This window comes from Molossus molossus, unplaced genomic scaffold (assembly GCF_014108415.1).
Source record: "Molossus molossus isolate mMolMol1 unplaced genomic scaffold, mMolMol1.p scaffold_m16_p_7, whole genome shotgun sequence".
Lineage (NCBI taxonomy): Eukaryota > Metazoa > Chordata > Mammalia > Chiroptera > Molossidae > Molossus > Molossus molossus.
Genome location: NW_023425401.1, coordinates 109,931,895 through 109,946,697, shown reverse-complemented (window position 1 = coordinate 109,946,697; position 14,803 = coordinate 109,931,895). Strand labels below are relative to the sequence as shown.

The following is a 14,803-nucleotide window of genomic DNA, read 5'->3' as shown; positions in this document are numbered from 1 at the left end:
CATATAATATTTTCCATTGCAAATGTGATTAAGAGAACATGTCGATGTTTCTAAAATGATACAGACACTGGGAAAAGGATCAATTTAAATTATTTTATTTCCTTATTATGCGCTTAAGTAAAAGTCATTATGTTTTATTTGCCAGAATCATTTTTAGTGCAAAAGGCTTCTGTACCACTCGGCATATGCCATAAAAGGAACAAAGATTCTAGATTTTAACAGTTTGGCCTAAATTATTATATGTTAATGAGTTCATATAAACACTTTTCAGTGGTTGATTAGACTTAAATATATTTTTTCCTGACTTGGGAGAGGGAGAGGGAGAGGGAGATAGAAACATCCATGGGTCGCCTCCTGCACGCCCCCTACTGGGGATCAAGCCCGAAACCTGGGCATGTGCCCTGACCGGGAATTGAACCGGGACCTCTCAGTCCCTGGGACGATGTCCAATCTTCTGAGGAACACCGGTCGGGCTGATTGGATTTACAGATGCACCTTCTTCCCTCAGCTTTTCCGTGGCCTTTCCCTTGGGACCAGGGATACTCAGACTACCTGGGTGTTCCACCTGCTGTTAACCTGGATTCTGTTCACATACCAAACGTATTTAGTTAGATACCATGGGTGGTTTTAGACTAAAAATATAGCCAGTCTGGGAAAAGCTGGTTGTTACATTTTATCAATGAGAAGTAGTGAGGCTTGTTTCCTTTTCCACTGTGGTTTTTTTTTTTTTTTAATCCTCGGGGACATTTTTCCACTTTTTTGCTCAGATAGAGTGGGAGGGAGAGAGAGAGAGAAACATCGATGTCAGAACGACACATCGAGTGGCTGCCACCCGCACGACCAACCAGGGCCGGGGACAAACTGCAACCGAGGCACGTGCCCTTAGCGGGAACCGAACCCGGGTCTTTCCGGACCGCAGGCTGACACTCTAACCGCTGAGCCAAACCGGCCAGGGCTCCCCTGTTTTGAAGGCAGTCATGTCCTTGAGCACCCAAGAAAAAAAAAACAACAAATAAAAAGCCACCCTGAAATGTGTGTCGGCCTGCAGGTGTGCGGACCTCACACACCCAGCGATGCCGCAGGTGGTCCCGCGCGGCCGAGCGGTCTGCGGGCTGCACGCACCCCTGCACGGAACCGCCGGGAGCTGGGAGCTCTCGTGCGGGTCGGTGGGCCTGAGGCCGAGGGAGGAGGGGTGGCACGTGCTGGCCTGTGCGTACACACACGTGGTGAGATGTTGCGTAATCTTCGTCTTCCGGCGCCGCGCGGCTGCACGCCGCCGAGCATGCGCAGAGCGAACACCACTGCGGCAGCGGCGATGGCGGCGGCGGTGGCGATGGCGGTGATGGCGGCGTTGGCGGGAAGTTGGGGGATGGGACGGGGGGGGCGGCGGTGGTCGCGGCGAATGGATTGTCAGGGGCCCTGAGACTCGACAGTGAGGTCCGGAGGCCCTGGGTGAAGCTGGACTGAACTTGAACAGAGTCGGCCAAGCGTGGGCCTGGGAATCGCTTTCATCTCCGGTCGGGCGATGGCGGGTCCTGTTCGGCGGGGCCAGGGGGGCCTCGGCCCTGGCTGCTGTGTCTGCGAAGCCCACCTAGAGCGAGTAATAGTGGAGAAAATATTTATTGATCCGTTCCTGGGTCCCAGAAGCAGATGTTGCAGCACGGGGCGGAAATCTCAGCCGCTGTGGTGCTCGCGGCCCAGTGGGGGAGGCAGGCGGGAGGCAAGAGATGGAGGCGTGGTGGGTCGTGGAGATTTTGTGTTTTTGTTTTTTAATCCTCACCCGAGGATATTTTTTCCATTTATTGTACAGATAGAGCGGGAGGGAGAGAGAGGAAGGGAGGGAGAGAGAAAAACATCGACATGAAAGGGACACATCGAGTGGCTGCCACCCGCATGACCAACCAGGGCCGGGGACAAACTGCAACCGAGGTACGTGCCCTTAGCGGGAACCGATCCCGGGTCTCTCCGGACCGCAGGCCGACGCTCTAACCGCTGAGCCAAACCGGCCAGGGCAGATCGTGGAAATTTTACATAGGGAAGGCCTCACCGCGGGTCAAGACATGAACGCAGTGAAGGGCCAGAACCTCTGGGCGCCCCCGTCTCCAGGACCCACCTCGTTTAGTCCCCCAACTGAACAAGCGTTCCCCAAGGTCAGGTTCCACAGCCTGTGACTGTCCCTACCCGCCTCTTTCAGGCCTAACTCTTCCTCATTTTTCAAGTGTCAGTTGACTCACCACCTCAAGCCTCGTCTTCTTTTGGACCCAGCCTCCTTTTCCTTTCATATTTCTTTGGGACCCTCTTTTTTTTGTTTGTCTCCGTGCCCTCCGTTTAAAGGTCAAAGATGTTCATTGTCGTCACTAGTGACGACCCAGCATCTAGTGTGTTTCCCTCCTTTGCCACATACAAATACTTGATTTTTTAAAATATATTTTTCTTGCCCTGGCCGGTTTGGCGCAGCGGTTGGAGCATCGGCCCGCGGACCAGAGAGTCCCAGGTTCGGTTCCCGCTAAGGGCATGTACCTCGGTTGTAGTTTGTCCCCGGCCCCGGTTGGGGAAGTGTGGGTGGCAACCAGTCTGTGTGTCTCTTTCACGTTGTTTCTCTCTCTCTCTCCCTCCCTCTCCCTCCCGCTCTATCTGAATATAAATGCAAAAGTGTCCTCGGGTGAGGATTAAATACACACACACACACACACACGTACATATATTTCTTTATTGACTTTTAAAGAGAGAGGAAGAGAGAAACATCGATGAGAGAGAACATTGGCTGCATCCTGCTCGCCCTGCACTGGGGATTGGGCCTACAACCTGGGCATGTGCCCTGACCTGGAATCAAGCCTTGGACCTCTTGGTGCATGGGTTGATACTCAACCACTGAGCCACACTGGCTGGGCAGTACTTTATGATGATGATGATGATGATGATGGAAAGAATAGTACAGACTAACTGCCTATTGAGTGTGCATTAGCTCTTTGAGTCTTTCCAAGCCCAAGGTGAGTCACTTGCACCACAGAGCAGAAAGACCTAGATTTAAAACCTGACTCCAGCCCTGGCCAGTTTTGCTCAGCAGTTGGAGTGTCCTCTCATGGACCAGAGAGTCCTGAGTTTGGTTCCCACTAAGAGTACATACCTCTGTTGCAGTTTGACCCTGGCCTCGGTTGGGTGAGGGTGGCGGCCAGTCCACGTGTCTCTCTCACGTGGATGTTTCTCTCTCTCTTCCTCCCTCTCTTCCTCCCAGCTCTGTCTGAAGATAAATGTAAAAATGTCCTCGGTGAGGATAAAACAAAATAAAAAATCAGGAACCAGCTGAGATTATAGTTCCATATCAAAAAGAATAAAAATGAAAATAAAAATAAAAAAAGAAATGTAGTGTGTACATGAGAATGTGAAGGTGTCCACAGTACCCTTAGCAGCTCCCTCTGTTTCTGGCCACTCGAGGGCCCCCGCCCCGGGTGTCCCAGCTGTGCCATCTGTGAGCCGCGCCCACAGACGGATGTCCCAGGAGTGAGGTCCACTCAGGATGCGTACATCTGGCCTTTCTGTCCGCAGCATTCGGGGTGCTGCGGAAACGGGCAGGACCACCAGCCGCGTCTGCTCAAGGGTCCAGGACCAGGAGGAGAAGACGGATTGCACGCACTCGGCATGAGGGCTGAGTCGGCGTCTGTGTGATACGGCCCTTCCCCACGGGGAGGCCCTGCACCGGGCTGGCGAGGGTGGCAGACTCTAGGCGGTTCCGAGGGAAGAGAGCTAAGGAGGGGGGACCCCTGCAGGTCATCTGAACCAACTTCTTACTCCAGTGTCCTGGGCTCACCTTGTGGATTGTGGTGGCTTAGTTCTTTGCCTTAACCAAAAATCCTCCTGGCCGGTTTGGCTTAGTGGTAAGAGTATCGGCCCGTGGACCAATAAGTCTCAGGTTCGATTTCAGCCAAGGGCACGTACCTCAGTTGTGGTTCGTCCCCGGCCCTGGTCGGGTTCTGTGGGAGGCAACCAGTCGACGTGTCTTTCTGACATTGATGTTTCTCTCTCTCCCTCCCACTCTATCTGAAGATAAAGAGAAAAACATCTTCGGGTGAAGATTAAAAAAACAAAAACCCCGAAACCCTCACCAAAGCATATTTTTTCCATTGGTTTTTAGAGTGGCAGGGAGGGAGAGAGAGAGAGAGAGAGAGAGAGAGAGAGAGAGAAAGAAAGAGAGACACAGACACATCGATGTGAGAGGGACACATTGATTGGCTGCCTGCCGCACAACCCCGACCAGGGATGGGGGACCTGTGACTCTGTGGTCCGAGGGCCTGCGCTCTAACAGCTGGGCCACGCCAGCCAGGGTACTGCTTGCTAGAGAGTGGAAGCGGGTTGAACGTGGTGGGAGGAGGGGGGAGGAGATACGACCTAATTTTTCTTCACCCCCAGCATTTACGAGGACGCGTACACTGAATTATCACAGTGAAATATGCTGCCTGTAATGGTATGGTCATCCGTCACTACCTTCTGTGCTGGGCTAGTTGATGTCGTGCTGATTTTTAGGTTGGGTGATAGTACGATGTTCTATGAATACCATACTCTCGTTTCATTTGTTTATTGATAGGATTTAAACACTTAAAATACCCGGCTGATGAGGCTCAGTGGTTGAGCATCGATCCAGGCACAAACAGGTCACCAGTTCAATTCCCAGTCAGGACACATGCCCAGGTTGTGGGCCAAATCCCCGGTGGGCGGCCTGCAGGAGGCGGCCAATCGATGTTCTCTCATTGGTGTTTCAGTCTCTCTAAAACCAATAAAGAAAAAAAACTTTATTAAAAAATGCATTAAAAAATAAAATAACTCTGAACTAGAAACCTGATTTAAAAAAATTTTTTTTCTTTATTGATTTTAGGGAGAGGAAGGGAGGAGAGAGAGATGGAAACATCGATGAGAGAGAACATAGACTGGCCGCCTCCTGCACTCCCCCCACTGAGGATCAGGCCCACCTGGGCATGTGCCCTGACCGGGAATTGAATCGGCGACCTCCTGGTGCATGGGTTCAACGCTCAACCACTGAGCCATACCAGCAGGGCTAGAAACCTGCCCTTTTTTTTTTTGGTACGTGCCCCTAGTGGGAACCGAGCCCAGGACTCTGTGGTCCGCAGGCCGAAGCTCCAACCGCTGAGCCAAACCAGCCAGGGCTAGAAACCTGCTTTTTAACTATATAACTGAATTTTAAAAAATCCAGTAGTACGTTTTTGACAAAGTAGAACAAAATGAAATGCTGCCGTGGCTGATGGTCCAGCAGGTTGGAGCATTTTCCTGTGCACCAGAAGGCTGTAGGTTCAGTTCCTGGTTGGTGCACATACCTACATTTTGGGTTTAATCTCCGGTTGGGGCATATATGGAAGGTAGTGGATCAGTGTTTCTCTCTTACATCTGTTTCTCTCCCTCCCTCCCTCTGACTCCCTTTCTCCCTCCCTGCCCACCCTCCCTTCCTCTCTCAAAAATAATAAACATATCCTCAGGTGAGGATTAAAAAAAACATCAGTGAAATGCTAACTTGGTAAACTTGAATGGAAGCATCCAGCTGAGCGCCTTATGTCTTACTATTTTGAACAGATCCTTCATTTGCTGTTCTGCAGATACAAATCGTTTTATGAGTGATATGCAAAGATATCTGATACCTGCCTAGCCCTGCCTTTGAATGTTCCTCTACCAGGTCTTACAAAGCGATTTCTTCCCCTTTGCCCCTTCAGCGATGTGCATTTTGTAAGCACCTTGGAGCCACTATCAAATGCTGTGAAGAGAATTGTACCCAGAGGTACCATTACCCTTGTGCTGTGGGGGCCGGAACCTTTCAGGACGTCAGTCACTTCTTCCTTCTTTGTCCAGAGCACATCGACCAAGCTCCCGAAAGATGTAAGTGTCCTACAGATTCCTTCCTCCGGTAACACGTGTCGCAAGTTCCCTGAGCGTCATTCTGCTTGTGTTAAAAAAGGTAACAATGTAGACTCTTGATAATCCAGGGATTTTTGCCAGAGGTCCTCGGGGGAAATCTGATATCAACAGTATCATTGACGTTCAATCCAGAAGTGACTTCCTCACAAGTTCAAATGTAGTTTACATGTTTTTTCTTATTAAAAAAAAATGTTGTTGTTTTTCAAGCCACTGTTGAAAGAGAGAAATACTGAGTATCTAATATGTTCATCCACGCGATGAAGTCAGTCTTTCCAAATGTTAGGCAGCATTCAGTGTCCTTCACACCAAAAAACCACCCAGCTGGAGACTTAGATGGTTGACTCGGGTCTGCGATTCCCACCGGTGAGCTGCGAGAACTTTGACACTGTTCCAGTGCCTGACCGTTTAGTCGGGGCACTGACCTCGTTCCCCTTAGATTGTCAGATAAAGAAACGACAGCAGCCAACATGGCACTAGCCATCCAGTGAGTAAAAAGTACACCTTTTTCTTGTGGGCGGGGGTCAGATGAGCAAAAAATACCATATAGTTTTTGGCGTGCCACAGAGTTTTAATACTTAGTGTGTGCGCGCCAAGAGATGGAAAAGGTTGGGAACTGCTGAGTCAGGCGTTATTTCGGGATGTGCGCCGGGGGCAGGTCTCCACGGACTTTCTGAGTTCTTGGAGCTGGTGCTGCTGAAGGACCTCCCAGCGACCCGCCACTTGCTTCTGAGCCCTCTCTGGGGTTCACGGGGACCCCCACTTCTGCCTTTTCCTTTCTCTTCCAAACAGCGTCATGAAGGGGGAAATGTTTACGGATTTGAATTTCACGTTGCACAGAAAATGACAGCTCTTTCCTGTCTTCATCTTTACCTTTTCCTTCCTGAGCATCTCCAATGAGCACGTGTGCTTTGGGACCTTTGTCCCTGGTCAGTTGAATTTCCAATCTCGTTGTGAAATCTCTTTGAACCGAATTGTTAACTTTTTTCCTTAGCGATGCCAAGAGAGGTTTTCCCCTGTCTTTTTCATCTCTGGGGAACAGAGACACAGCTGCCTCAGGCTTGAAGGAAGTCGTCTTGCGTACAGTTAGGGTTCATAATCATTATTTTTTATCTTTAGTTAGTACCATAATTTTATCTTCGGTTAAAATTATTTTGTATCTACACGTATAATCATCATAGCAGAAGTAAATTATAGGTAAGGCAAGCTGAAATGTCAAATTGTATGTAGGCTAATAAGGGATTTAAAGTTTAAAAAAATGTTTTGGATTACACACTATTAAATCTGGAGAGGAAGAACATTCAGGCACAGCCACTCTCACGGGTGTTATTTATCTAAGACCTCGTGCAGGGAATAACCTCACCGAGTGCACAGACGGCCACGCCAGTCATCACAGTCGGTTCTGTTCAGTGGCGCGTCCCACTCCGCCAGTGAATCAAACAGCTGTGTACTTAGGAGTCCGAGTCGCACTCAGCCTGTTGCACGTAAGCCACACTTCAGACAGCTCAGTGAGCTGTGTGTGAACCTCTCTAGGACTGTGTTTTCCGGTGTTGGCGATTTTATTATCTAATGGCAGTACCATGCTCTGCTGCAGGCTACAGCATAGACCTCATCTGTGGGTGAGGGATCGTAGATGGTTCTGGGAGGCGATGGCGTGAGAGAGCGCGGGTGACGTGATTTGCCATCATTGCTTACGCCCACGGTGAAAGGTTCGCACCGACAGACGCTCTGAGAGTATTGGTGCTGTGCCTTGTCTCCAGGCCGACTTAGGGAGACGCACGAACACACGTGCACTGCAGGGTAAAGTCAGACTGCACACGAGCAAGGACATTTGGCCAGGGGATCAGGAGAGCATAAACACGTGGTAGTGGGGAGGCTGATGCCCAGGTAAACGCCTGCTTCCTAAACCCACGTCCTGGATTCGGCTCCGGAGCTGCCCATCCGTGGACGATGGAGATTTACCTGGTTCATAGTAATGTTACAAGAATCCGCTTGATACGGAGACTGCGTAGATACTGTACACTGCAGTGAAAAACTGTCCTCAGGTAGCTGCCTGGCAGCCTAGGAAACAAGTCCTGCAGGGCAGTTTCTTATGACGGTCCTCGAAATAAGCCATTGGGATAAACTCAGAGCCCAATGTTTCTTGGGGACCTTGAACAGTGCAAGTCTAAATACACAGCCTCTGACCACCGGTCTTCCTCCCAGGGTGTAGAGAAGGTAGGACACACGATGCATCGCAGTGATGTACGGGGCTGTGCACTGGTCTTCGGAACCTTGCTGGCCGCCAGGGTTGTGTGTAGCACAGAGTCTGAAACTCTGTCTCACAAAGCGGTGAAGAGACACTGTCAGTGACTGTCACGGAGCGGCAGACCTTGTCTGCACTCCTCGCTTTGCAAAGTGGTTTTAGCTCTTGCCTAAGGCTCAAGCTATCCGAATACACCGCATATAACACTCTGTGCTGCTGCTGAGTGTAGAGCAAGATGTTAGAGGGATCGTTAGCCGAGTTGGGAGTCCGACTGACGTCCTTCCGTGAAAGTTGACAAATCTTAACTGAATACGGACCTCATTAGAAAGAAATGCCAGCAGAGAGGGCGTCAGGAGCGAGGCCGGGACTTCCCATAGGAAGTGGTGGTGGTGCTCTAGGTGTGCACGGGCCTGGTCTGGAAGCTGCACTGAGCACCCGCGGCGGAGACGCAGCCCGCCATCCTTCCGAGGAGCGCTCGCCTCCCTGGGAAAGCGGGGTGCGGGGAGCCGGCCACGCAGGGTCCGAGCAGAGAACATTACAGGCAGATCGAACAGCCCTCTGCAGGCCTCGAGCAGGGAGCCTGGCGCGGCTGTGGGCCCGGCCGCTAGTCATCGTGCCTGGACCGGGGCGTCTGCTAGGTGGGTCGTAGGGACAGCAGCCCGGAGAACACAGGCGAGGTCCCACCGGGAGAGGGTTTGATCTCATTCTGTCTGCAGTGGGACCCTTGGCAGGGCCCAAACGTGGGCATGCCCGCTCTCTCAGGCCCTCCCCCCTCCCCCCCCCAGCGTATTTACTGCCACCACTCAGCTTCCGCTCCCTTGACTCCGGTTAAGCTTTTAGCTCCAGACTTTGTTTCTTGGTTGTCTTTGTGTCTCTTGACACCAGGTCCTGCTGATTTGTGTTACCCCATGCCCGACCTCTCTTACCTACCTGCCTACCACATGGGCCAGCCTCTCCGGACAGCATCCACGATTTACGTTTTCTTTGCAGAGATGCCCTGTGGTAGGCAAGTCACCCCCAGCACGGTGTTCCACCAGCAGTGAGGGCGTCGATGGGGGAGCTGTCATGCTGGCTCGGTCCTCCTGACACTGATGCGCCTGCGTCACTCTGGCGTTTCCCGCTCTTGGCCTCTGCCCGCACATCTGCCCTCGCGGGCTTCTCGACGCTGGTGAGCAGTGGTCTCGCCTTCAGCCTGATGGAGTCGAAGCGTCCGTGACGAGCTCCCTTCTGCTTTAAGCTCCTCGTTTGTTTCTTTCCCTCCATCTCCTGTCACAGCCGTCACTCGGGGTGACCTTGTGCAAAGCTTATCTTTCTGTTTCTTCCGCTCTTTCTTGCCCCCCCCCCATCATCTACCCTCTTCATTCTAGGCCTGGCCTGGCCCTTCCCGCTTTGTGCCTGCTCACACCTCCTTCCGCTGACCTCCCCTGGGAGCTGGTGCTGAGGACTTGTGCCCAGCACGGCCCTCGGAGCAGGTGGACCTGGCTTCTCTCCTGTCCCCGCACACTAGCCTTACTCAGACACACCATCTCTCTTCTCCAGACTTCACGTCTTGGTGGTTCGCAGACACGTGGGCCTCTGTACACACACCTACGTGAGACGTGTCACGAAGCACCCAGGGATGCCATCTCTCATGTGCCCCTTGAACAGCCGGGCTTGCGTTTCTGCGCGTGTCTTCTCCCCGACTTGGAAGTGGGGTGCAACCACTCTCCATCTTCATGTAGCACTTTTCCTTGTTGTTGTTTTCACATAGCGCACGTACAGTCATGGTTTCTGGACCCAGGCTATCCTGTGGATGTTTTTCTTTGCTTATTACTGATGATCCATAGTAATCAAACAGTACGGCAGCTTAATCGTCATTAAGGAACGGCCGGACTCCATCGTGGAGCGGGGAGGTCCTCTGCCAGAGCCCCATGCACAGCGCTCTGGGTGCCGAAGGGCTCAGTGTGCCGCAGAAGCAGGACGTGAGCCCCAGAAGTGCTGTCCGTTCTCCTGGTGGCCACAGGGCGGTGCTGTTTCAGCACCTAGTCGGAGCGTTTTGCGATGCCTGACGTTTTCCCCCAGGACATCTGTGGCGTCTGGGGTGTGTTCTGTATGTACAGTTCGCCTCAGTCTGGACTGGTCACGTTCTTCCGTTGGCTTCGCAGCCACACGTGGCGGCCGTGGCAGCCATGGCAAGCAGAAGTGGCAGCCTGGCGAACGAGACTTTTGTTTTTATCCTCACCCGAGGACATTTTTCCATTTTTTGTTCAGATAGAGTGGGAGGGAGAGAGAGGGAGAGAGAGAGAAACATCGACGTGAAGGGACACATCGAGTGGTTGCCACCCACACGACCGACCAGGGCCGGGGACAAACTGCAACCGAGGTACGTGCCCTTAGCGGGAACCGAACCCGGGTCTCTCCGGACCGCAGGCCGACGCTCTAACCGCTGAGCCAAAGTGGGCAGGGCCGAACGAGACGTTTTAGGCAGGAGTCCTGGCAGTGACAGTAGGCAGATGAGCTGAATGTCTGATCGTCGGGGGCCAGTACTTGCCCCAATTTCTACATGTTCTGAGGGTGGGCAAATATCAAGGATTTGTTTTTATTTTATTTTATTTATTTTCTTGTTAGTCCTCATCTGAGGATATTCTTCCATTGATTTTCAGATAGAGCAGAAGGGAGGGAAGGGGAGAGAGAGAGACAGAAACATCGATGAGAGAGACACATCGATTGGTTGTCTCCCTCACACGCCCTGACTAGGGGTGGGGATCGAACCGGCAACCCAGGTACGTGCCCTTGACTGGAAATTGAACCCGAGACCTTTTGGTCTGCAGGCGGATAGTCTAATGTCCTTGGCTTGAATGTGTCAATATTGGTACTCCCTCTTAGTATGAAGAAAAATAATTTGCCCTATTATGTCATTTGTATTAAAAATGAACTAATTTATGACATTTCCATTTTTAAATGAATGCCTATCAATCAGAGAGCCATTTAAAAATGATTTTTAGAAGCAAGCCATTTATTTAAAGTATATGTTTAATGAGACTTTATCAGTGCTAGGCGGTCGAGGATGCAAAGTTGAAAAAGATACGGTCCCTACCCTTCAAGGGAGCACAGTGCTGTGTCATAATCAGTCTTAGAACAGTTTCTTCTAGCCTATGGAGACAGGAATACTCAACATTTTACTTACGTAGACACTTAGGTGTGATAATGTTTCATACTTGGGGACCATGTTTGAGCCGAGTTTTGAAGGTGTCTCTGGAATGGACTCGGGGCACAGCAAGGTCCCACATCTCACACAGAGGGCCGGAGCGTGGCCAGGCCATGGCACTGGACAACAGTGGGGTGTGCCACATGCACAGCAGGCTCCTTGGTGTGGCCAGGTGCTGGCGAGTGGTCCTGGGAGTCCACTGGAAAGGGAGGTGAAGGTTTTCTGTTTTTGTGGGGTTTTTGTTGTTTTATGTGTAGGTTTTTTGCCTCATACTAGAAAGCTTTTAATTTTTTACTTTAAGGCGGAAAAGGAAGTATTGGTGAAGTTTTAATTTCAGCAGGGCGTAACCGTTAGGTTCACAGTTTTGAGAATTGCCCTGATGTGAAGGAGAAGATGTAGGAGCAGGGCGGGACCACATGCAGGGAGGCAGGGAGTGGGAGGACCCACTCTCAAACAGGGCCGGGACGTGGGCAGTTGGCTCAGCGGGAGTTGGTGACCGTGGGTATGTGGGGTCAGGGAAGAGGTAGAGAGTCAATAGCAATACAAAAAGTTGGTTGAGGGAAAAGGGGGAGATTTCGATATTTAAAACATTTCATTTTAGAGGTGTCGAGTGTGCATTTTTTAGAACATCTGGTTACTGAGGTCCAGGAAGACTTGAGAACAATGCGTTGGGTTGAGGAAGGAGTTTGGGGCTGGTGGTGTGGATTGGGGAATCGGGGGAGTGTACGTGATCCCAAAGAGAAGCTACGGGGAATGAGAAAAGGAAGGTCAGGATGCAGACCTACCAGACACCGGCATTTAGAGAGGCCAAGGCCCAGGAGGAAGGGATGGAGGCAGGGGAACTTAAGAGAAATCCTGAGGAAGGTCGTCCTGGAAGCCAAGGTAAGGGAGACCTTACTGAGGGCGTGGATGGTAATGTCAGTGCTGTGAGGTGCAAATGAGGGAAGGTCTACAAAGTAACCCTTGGAGTTCACAGGTTATGTGGCCTCATTAAAGTAGCTTCCGACAGTGGTGGGTGTGGAACTACCGGTCCGCCTTGGAGACCAGATACTCCCCAGCCTCAGGGTCCGTTTGTGTGCTGCCCTCAAGCTAGGAGTGGTTTCTTACCATTTTGAAAGGACTTTAAAATAAAGACAAAAGTCTGTACACTAGAGAGTTCTATGGCCCATAAAACCAGTTTGCGGACCGCAGGTATAAGGAAAAGGAATAAATTATTACTTGGTTCAAGATGCTTGACTGGGAAAGAAAGAAGGTCGAAAGGGCTCATAGTCAGAGAGGGGACTGACCAAACCTTCAAAATACAAGAGAGAAAAAAATATAGAGAGTTTAGAACAGTCCTGGGGTAATCAGCTAATCAGATCATTTAGTTATGACCTTAAGTGTCGGATATAGGCATAATGACATATATATTACAAATTGGTATCATTTTAGAAAACATTATATTTCCTTATTTTGTAATGTTGCGTGACTGAATGTGTACTTGGCAAGGCAGTTTATTCTTACGGTTATTTGTTTTAGTGGTAAAAGAACTGTTAAAAAGTGTCATTTCTTTTGATCCACAGTTAGGGGATAGATGATGTTCATAATTATGGAGAATCTAATGCTTTTTTTACAATTGGCAGTTAGTATAGATGAACATTGAAACAGTGTATAAAGTATTGTCTTTGGGTGTGAATATGTAGCTTCCATCTGTAATCCCTCATATGATATTTTCCAGTATTTGAAAAAAAAAACTTATTTGATTTAAATAAAAATTCATCTGTTAATGTTTAAGAAGCATCTTAATCTAATCGATACAAACGTTTCTTAATGTTTGTCTTTTATCTGGTTTGGTTAATTTCAGAACATCCAAATAAAATGTTTCTTTTCACACTGCTCCGTCTCTCAGGTGCTTTCCAGGTGGGTTCTCTCAGCGGCACCTGCTGAGCACGGACCGGGTTATCGCTGTGCTAGGGACGCACCGCTACCCGAGAGCCGCTTGGTCTCAAGTACACGGCTCGCAAAACCAGATGATTAAACCTGACGTGATCACAGTTAGAGGAACTAGATCGCATTGTTTTTATGGAGACCGTATTCTGATTGGATAACACTTCTGTGTGGATGACGTCAAGTGTCTGAACGCTGTACCATGCAAACCCCCTTAGAGTGATTTTTTAAAACTGGAAAGTCAGAGAAATAGTAAATTCTTACCCAACAATGTCATGTTTCCCTTTAATTGTAGCCAAGGAAGATGCAAACTGCGCGGTGTGCGACAGCCCGGGAGACCTGTTCGATCAGTTCTTCTGCACCACGTGCGGCCAGCACTACCACGGGATGTGCCTGGATATCGCGGTCACTCCGGTAAAGCGCGCAGGGTGGCAGTGTCCTGAGTGCAAAGTGTGCCAGAACTGCAAGTAAGTTCCCATTTCAGCCCCGAGGTGTGTGTCGCCTTACGAGAGACCCTGTCCGCCGGGGCGGAAGGTTGCGCGTGATGTGCTGAAGGCTCTGAAGGCTCTCGGGCTGTGGCTGTGTGTATTCACGTGGACTTCATCGTGCCTTCCTTTAAACAGTCAGCGCTACATAGGTGTTAACATGTTTATTACTTTGCAACAAAGTCTAAACATAAACTAATTTTAGTCAATGAAATTGCCTCTGGTTGCCTAAATTTGCCAACACTTTTTTTTTTCTCATAGATCCTCACCCGAGGACATTTTTCTCAAATAGAGTATGAGGGAGAGAGAGGAAGAGAGAGAGAGAAACATCGACGTGAAAGGGACACATCGAGTGGTTGCCACCCACACAACCCAACCAGGGCCGGGGACAAACTGCAACTGAGGTACATGCCCTTAGCGGGAACCGAACCCGGGTCTCTCTGGACCGCAGGCCCACACTCTAACCGCTGAGCCAAACCGACCAGGGCGCCAACACTTTTTAAATGGGTGATATTGAGTTTCAAATTAATGAGTATTAGAAAAGTAAAGTAGCTTCTTCAGAGTGAGCCTGGGGAGGGGATTTAATAGGAAAGTAAACCTAACTTCGGAAAGTAGTTATTAGACTGAGCTACCCTCCCTTCCAGAAGGAACAGTTTATACTAAGATTGTTTAAAAAAAAAAAAAGTCTATCTATTTGAAAGACAGTTACCTCAGTAGAGTCACCGTAGGACTGACACAAAGTAGCATGTGGCATGTAAACATCTGCAGTGGGGTGATCTTTCCCTGTTTGTTCTATTCCATTGTAGGTCCCTTCTCCAATCTTTTCTGAGATTATTTTTTTCTCGTGCTACTAATTAGCATGGGAATTTGGGGATGTTACCCATACCTACAGCGGTCTTCCAATTATTTACAAGCTGAGGACTTCTGTAACCAGGAGAAATGATGCCCACCATTGCCATAATCAGTCTGTTTTACTCATAATTTAATTTGCTAACAATAAACATCAACGTTTCAGAATTGCGTGGAGTTAAGTAGGACCAGATG

General features: G+C 49.9%; 1 protein-coding gene across 4 annotated transcripts in view; it reads left to right on the top strand.

Annotated features, from left to right (window-relative positions):
- The window catches only part of KMT2C (lysine methyltransferase 2C), a 227,140-nt gene that overhangs the window by 107,285 nt on the left and 105,052 nt on the right, over window positions 1-14,803 (top strand). For all 4 annotated transcript variants that reach the window (XM_036246300.1, XM_036246299.1, XM_036246298.1 and 1 more), the window contains exons 7-8: window positions 5,718-5,880; window positions 13,570-13,741. In XM_036246300.1, the coding sequence (XP_036102193.1) occupies window positions 5,718-5,880; window positions 13,570-13,741 (335 nt within the window). The remainder of the gene's footprint in view (window positions 1-5,717; window positions 5,881-13,569; window positions 13,742-14,803) is intronic.